We start from the raw sequence: 7,650 nt of genomic DNA on the forward strand, positions 1-7,650 counted from the left end.
ATTATAGTAATGAAATTTTCACAAACTATACTTTAGAAACACTTTAGAAACACATTAGAAAACACTTTAGAAACACTTTAGAAAGACTTTAGAAATGAAGCACTACACACACACACAAAAGTCATTTTGTAATGACTTTTGAACCTTTTCTTTGATGGATCGCACATCCTTACTAGAGATTTCTAGGAAGATGCTCTCTCATATTTCAAAACAAGCAGGTTTTTAAAAATTCATTGTTTTCCACTTTTATGGGGAACTTGCACCCCTAACCCTCTTGGAGATGAGAGCCAATATCTACCTCTGCATAAGTTGAACAGTGTTTCAAGAGTGCATTGGGAGGATCGCCCATTTTGGGAGAGAGTCCCCTAGGGTCAGTTGAGTTCTGGATATCTCTTTAAGAGGCATCTGCATTCATGAGGACCGTTCCCTAAAGGCTGAGATGGCTTGCGTAGGTTTTTTACATTCTGTTCCAGTTTGACAGGAGTTCTGTATTCAAGCGGTATTTTACAGATTCAAGCTCCGTCTCTGGGGAAATGAACAGTTTTAAGAGCTTAAAATAGGACATGGGTCTTTTTTTCTCTCCCATAATAAAAAAAGAGGGAGGAGGGAGGAGAACATCCAGATTCCAAGAAGTTAGCATTTTGGATAATGCAAGCGCTGACCCAGAGGGACTTATCCATGACGTGACCGGCATTATACGTCCAAAATGAAAGTTCAAAGATCCATTGCATCGGGATTCTGAAATGCTGTGTTTTGATCCACTGTTGTGGTCAGAGGCGGCCCTAGGTTATTTTCAACAGTAAGCAAACAATATTTTGGCGCCCCCCCCCCCTCCAACCAATTATTGATATATATTTTCTGTTTGTCGTGGGAGTTCTGTGTGCTATATTTGGTTCAATTCCATCATTGGTGGAGTTCAGAATGCTCTTTGATTGTAGGTGAACTATACATCCCAGTAACTACACTTGCCACATTTGCTCCCTTGCCTGGCCCGCTTTGGGTCCGGAGGCGTGCCTGAAGACCCCGGCGTGTGCACCAAAAGTCACCTCTTCTCCTGACTTTCTCCTCAGCCATTGGGACCAAGAGAGAGAGGGAGAGAGACAGACAGACAGAGGTGGAGATGCCCACCTTTCCTGAAGGTAGGCGCAAAAACAAAGGAGGGAGCGGAGGTGGGAGATACCTCCAGCCGGAGGGGCTCTCTCTTGCTCTCTGTCTTGGTCCCAATGGCTGAAGAGAAAGTCAGGAGAAGAGGCGACTTTTGGTGTGCACGCCGGGGTCTTCAGGCACACCTCCAAACCCAAAGCGGGCCAGGCACGGCGGCTCTGCCCCTTGGCCCACCCACGGATTAGGGAGAGGAGAGGAGGCGGGTGGAGCGCTGGGGGATCGGGAAAGGGAGCCGGTCATGGGGAAGGGATCGAACACAGAGAACGATTTAGCGCCGGCTCTGCTCGCGCACCCGGTGGCCAGGTGAAGCAGGAATGAGAGGGGCGAGGCAAGGCTCAAGGGCCCGGCCCCTTTGGGAAGAGGATCGCCCGGCAGCGAGGCAAGAAAGCCGAGGCTCCCTCCGGACTGCTAGAACTGTTGGGAGCTGAGGGGGTGCTCCTCAAGTGGCGGTCGAGGGGCATTTACAGAGGCGCATCTGCGCCCCTGGCAAAAAAAAGTGTTCTGCGACCGCTTACTTCGCGTAATGGACGAGCCGCCCCTGGTTGTGGTTTACGTCCTGCGCACACACATACACCTATTACTTGGGAAACTACTTCCATTTACAAACTGGACTTAACCATGGCTATTAATTTATTTATTTACAGTATTTATATTCCGCCCTTCTCAGGGCGGATTACAATGTACAAAATACATGGCAAACATTCAATGCCATAGACACACAACATATATAGACAGACACTCAGAGGCTATTTAACATTCCAGCTTCTGGCCACCAGGGGAGCCGTCGCTTCGCTGTACGTTTGTGACACTGATGAATGAGTATTTCCTCATTCTTTGCATACTTTCTGGAGATTTTTATGGCCTCATAAATCAGTTTGTTTGTTTTTTAAATATAACCAAAAACATTTATTTTGATGCAAGAAAATGTTGAATGTAACCACAAATCTTTATTTTGATACGGGAAATTATTGGATTCACCCCTAAAGTGTTGAATGAAATTGTTTAATTTTCGTACTTAAAATAGTGCTGAAATTGGGCGTTATGTCCAACATTTGAATATGAAATTCCAGAGTGGTATCCAACTCAGAGTGGTATCCCCGGTGGCACAGTGGGTTAAAGCACTGAGCTGCTGAGCTTGCTGATCGAAAGGTCACAGGTTCGATTCCGGGGAGCAGCGTGAACTTCCACTGTCAGCCCTAGCTTCTGCCAACCTAGCAGTTCGAAAACATGCAAATGTGAGTAGATCAATAGGTACCGCTCCGGCGGGAAGGTAACGGCGCTCCATGCAGTCATGCTGGCCACATGACCTTGGAGGTGTCTACTGACAACGCTGGCTCTTTGGCTTAGAAATGGAGATGAGCACCACACCCCAGAGTCAGACATGACTGGACTTAATGTCAGGGGACTGCCTTTACCTTTACCTTTTATCCAACTCACTCCAAAATTTGTTTTTAATGTAAGCATAAGTTGAAAAACCTGGTTCACATCAATAGGTGGATCTGAATGAGAGTAGGGATCAGCTAGCCTTTTTAGCTACTGACAGCCATACATTTATCATTCCTACCCAAAAGTCATTCAGTGGCACAGATTCAAATTTACTTTTTAAAGTATAGGCACTCCCCGAGTTATAAACATGTTTATTTATTTATTTATTTATTTCGCGCATTTTTACCCCACCCTTCTCAACCCCCGAGGGTTGAGAAGGGTTGAGGGTTGAAACTCAAGGTCAATGCCCACCGAACCCTTCCAGTATTTTCTGTTGGTCATGGGAGTTCTGTGTGCCAAGCTTGATTCAATTCCATTGTTGGTGGGGTTCCGAATGCTCTTTGATTGTAGGTGAACTATAAATCCCAGCAACTACAACTCCCAAATGATAAAATCAGTCCCCTCCTACCCACCCCACCAGTAGCTCCCAAACTCAAGGTCAATGCCCACCGAACCCTTCCAGTATTTTCTGTTTGTCCTGGGAGTTCTGTGTGCCAAGCTTGATTCAATTCCATTGTTGGTGGGGTTCCAAATGCTCTTTGATTGTAGGTGAACTATAAATCCCAGCAACTACAACTCCCAAATGATAAAATCAGTCCCCTCCTACCCACCCCACCAGTAGCTCCCAAACTCAAAGTCAATGCCCACCGAACCCTTCCAGTATTTTCTGTTGGTCATGGGAGTTCTGTGTTGGTGGAGTTGCTGGAATTCGAAGTGCTCTTTGATTGCAGGTGAACTATAAATCCCAGCAACTACAACTCTCAAAAATGACAAAATCAATCCCCCTCAACCCCACCCATGTTCAAATTTGGGCAAATTAGGTATCTGTGCCAAATTTGGTCCAGTGAATGAAAATACATCCTGCATATCAGATTTACATTGATTCATAACAGTAGCAAAATGGCAATTATGAAGTAGCAATGAAAATAATGTTATGGTTGGGGGTCACCACAACATGAGGAACTGTATGAAGGTGTCACATCATTAGGAAGGTTGAGAAACACTGATCTAGAGCAGTGGTTCTCAACCTTCCTAATGCCGCGACCCCTTAATAAAGTCCCTCATGTTGTGGTGACCCCCAACCATAACATTGTTTTTGTTGCTACTTCATAACTGTCATTTTACTACTGTTATAAATCATAATGTAAATATCAGATATGCAAGATGTATTTTCATTCACTTGACCAAACTGGGCACAAATACCCAATGCACCCACATGTAAATGCTACTGGGGTTGGGGGAGAATTGATTTTGTAATTTGGGAGTTGTAGTTGCTGGGATTTATAGTTTGCTTATAATCAAAGAGCATTCTGAACTCCACCAGCGATGGATTTGAACCTAATTTGCCACACAGAACTCCCATGAAAATGGAAAACACTGGAAGGGTTTGGTGGTACTGACCTTGAGTTTGGGAGTTGTAGTTCACCTATATCCAGAGAGCACTGTGGACTCACGCAATGGTGGATCTGGACCAAACTTGGCATAAATACTCAATATGCGCAAATGTGAACACTGGTGGAGCCTGGGGAAAATAGACCTTGACTTTTGGGAGTTGTAGTTGCTGGGATTTATAGTTCATTACAATCAAAGAACATTCTGAATTCCACCAATGGTAAAATTGGCTCAAACTTCCTACATGGAATCCCCATGACCATCAGAAAATACTGTGTTTTCTGATGGTCTTTGGCAACCCCTCTGACACCCCTTCGTGACCCCCTCAGGGGTCCCGACCCCCAGGTTGAGAAACACTGATCTAGAGGATCACGTTCTAACCCTATTAGTGACACAGTTGTTGCTTTTCTCGCCTTTTAGTGTTGTCGTTTGTGCTGTCTACATGAACTGGGTACCTTTTGTGTGTAACAGATCTTCTTTTTTCTCTTCTCTCTTCCCTTCATCCTGCAGGTGAAAGATAGGATGGTGGCGGGCGACTTGAGCATGTATAGCCCAATCCTGGCCTGCTGGCAGCCGATCCTCCTCTTGATGCTGGGTTCCATCCTCTCAGGCTCCGCCACGGGCTGCCCTCCCCGCTGTGACTGCTCTGCCCAGGAACGCTCCGTCTTGTGTCACCGGAAGCGGTTGATGACGGTCCCCGAGGGCATCCCCACGGAGACCAAGCTCTTGGACTTGGGCAAGAACCGCATCAAGACTCTCAACCAGGATGAGTTTGCCAATTTTCCTCACTTGGAGGAGCTGGAGTTAAATGAGAACATTATCAGTGCCATCGAGCCGGGGGCTTTCAATAACCTCTTCAACCTCAGGACTCTGGGTCTCAGGAGCAATCGGCTCAAGCTCATCCCCCTGGGGGTGTTCACTGGACTCAGCAACCTTACCAAGTTGGACATTAGTGAGAATAAAATTGTGATTCTTCTGGACTATATGTTCCAGGACTTGTACAACCTCAAGTCCTTAGAGGTCGGGGACAATGACTTGGTGTATATCTCCCACCGGGCCTTCAGTGGCCTCAACAGCTTAGAGCAGCTAACCTTGGAAAAATGCAATTTGACCACCATCCCCACAGAAGCACTGTCTCACTTGCACGGCTTGATTGTGCTACGGTTGCGTCACCTGAACATCAATGCCATCAGGGATTACTCTTTTAGGAGGCTGTACAGACTCAAAGAGCTGGAGATCTCACACTGGCCCTACCTAGATACCATGACATCCAACTGCTTGTACGGTCTCAACTTGACATCCTTGTCCATCACCAGTTGCAACCTGACTTCCATCCCTTACATCTCCTTGAGGCACTTGGTTTATCTCAGATTCCTGAATTTGTCCTATAACCCCATTCTCACCATCGAAGGGTCCATGCTTCATGACCTACTCAGGCTTCAGGAGATACAGCTGGTGGGTGGTCAGCTCACTGTGGTGGAACCATACGCTTTTCGGGGTCTGAACTATTTACGTATCTTGAATGTTTCTGGGAACCTCCTGAGCACCTTGGAAGAGTCGGCCTTCCACTCAGTGGGGAACCTGGAAACACTCATCATAGACAACAATCCATTGGCCTGCGACTGTCGACTCCTCTGGATTTTCCGACGGCGTTGGAGGCTAAATTTCAACAAGCGGCAGCCAACCTGTTCCACCCCTGAATTTGTCCAGGGGAAAGAGTTCAAGGACTTCTCTGAGGCACTCCTGCCTAATTACTTCATCTGCCGCCGGTCTCGGATACGGGACCGCAAACCCCAACAGATCTTTGTGGATGAGGGCCACACGGTGCAGTTCATCTGCCGTGCGGATGGAGACCCACCTCCCAACATCATGTGGCTCTCTCCCAGGAAGCACCTCATCTCTACCAAAACCAACGGGAGGCTCACCGTCTTCCCCGATGGCACTTTGGAGGTACGCTATGCCCAGATCCAGGACAATGGCACCTACCTATGCATCGCCAGCAATGCCGGAGGCAACGACACCATGCTGGCTCACCTGCACGTCCGGAGCTACTCCCCAGACTGGCCCCACCAACCCAATAAGACCTTTGCTTTCATCTCTAACCAACCCAATGAGAGTGACACCAACAGCACGCGTGCCACCGTGCCTTTCCCCTTTGACATCAAGACCCTCATCATTGCCACCACAATGGGTTTCATCTCTTTCCTAGGGGTAGTACTCTTCTGCTTGGTGCTCCTCTTTCTCTGGAGTCGGGGCAAAGGCAACACCAAGCACAACATTGAAATCGAATATGTCCCGCGCAAGTCTGATGCAGGCATCAGCTCTGCAGCTGATGCGCCCCGTAAGTTCAACATGAAAATGATCTGAAGAGAAAAGCAATTGACTCCATAGAGAGGAGTGGGTTTTTTTTTAAAAAAAGTGACAACAACAACAACAAGAACATTGACAACAATAAAGAGACACAGTGCAACAAGCATACCCACCTCTCTCCTCCCCTCCACCCAGCGCCCTGACTGGTTCGGTTTCCCACAATCCCGCATCACTCTCTTCTCGTCCTCTTTGTGAAAACGTTCTGCTGATGTCTCCAGAACTTCCCATGTTTGTAGGACATCTTCTGGCACGAGTCCGGTGTCAATCCTAACGGCAAGAGGAAATTTCAAACAAACAAACAACAATCAATAAAAAAAAGTTACGAACTTCCTCTGTAACTTTTGGTTTCAGTAATTATGGATTTTTATGAAAACTTGAAATAATAAAAAAAAACTATTTCCTATAGCTAGCTGGAATGCAAAATCTTGACTTCTTGATCTGTCCACTTCCCCTTCTGTCTTTTGGTTGCTTTTTTCTAATGCTTCCCTATACAATTGGTTTCTGATTGTCTCAAAACACAAATGGGATTAGCCTTGTGTAGCAAAAGTTGAATTCTGTGTTTTATTTATTTACTAGCTTGGGAACCCGGCGGTGCCCAGGTTATTTGAGAAAGGCATTTTCTGTTTTGAGAAGTTTAGTAATATCAATTTGGTACTTACTTACTTTACTTACTTAGGCGATCCCTCGTTGGACGAGTAAGATGGTCTTCCATTATGGATTTCCCTGTGGGTCCGTATGTGGCTGTGGAGCCCTATTCTTGCTCTGCATCTTCTTCCGCAGTGGGGGCATTGGTTTCCAGGTGGAAGGCGGTCCCGGTCGGGGTTGGCTTGATGCGCCTTCCTCCTGGCACGTTTCTCTCTTTCACCCTCCACTCGTGCCTCCTCAAATTCTGCAGCACTGCTGGTCACAGCTGTCCTCCAGCTGGAGCGCTCAAGGGCCCGGGCTTCCCAGTTCTCAGTGTCTATGCCAGAGTTTTGAAGGTTGGCTTTGAGCCCATCTTTAAATCTCTTTTCCTGTCCACCAACGTTCCGTTTTCCGTTCTTAAGTTCGGAGTAGAGCAACTGCTTTGGGAGACGGTGGTCAGGCATCCGGACAACGTGGCCAGCCCAGCGGAGTTGATGTTGGAGGACCATCGCTTCAATGCTGGTGGTCTTTGCTTCTTCCAGCACACTGACGTTTGTCCGCTTGTCTTCCCAGGAGATTTGCAGGATTTTCCGGAGGCAGTGCTGATGGAAACGT

The 7,650-nt window shown here is 47.0% G+C and overlaps 1 protein-coding gene across 4 annotated transcripts in view; it reads left to right on the forward strand.

Moving 5' to 3' along the window:
• Positions 1-6,816, forward strand: part of LINGO1 (leucine rich repeat and Ig domain containing 1) — an 879,967-nt gene extending 873,151 nt beyond the window's left edge. For all 4 annotated transcript variants that reach the window (XM_067471268.1, XM_067471266.1, XM_067471267.1 and 1 more), the window contains one exon: positions 4,552-6,816. In XM_067471268.1, coding sequence (XP_067327369.1) covers positions 4,564-6,408 — 1,845 coding nt within the window. In that variant the 5' untranslated portion in view covers positions 4,552-4,563 and the 3' untranslated portion in view covers positions 6,409-6,816. The remainder of the gene's footprint in view (positions 1-4,551) is intronic.
• The last annotated feature ends 834 nt before the right edge of the window (positions 6,817-7,650 follow it).

This window comes from Anolis sagrei, chromosome 9, assembly GCF_037176765.1.
Source record: "Anolis sagrei isolate rAnoSag1 chromosome 9, rAnoSag1.mat, whole genome shotgun sequence".
In the NCBI taxonomy this organism is placed as follows: domain Eukaryota; kingdom Metazoa; phylum Chordata; class Lepidosauria; order Squamata; family Dactyloidae; genus Anolis; species Anolis sagrei.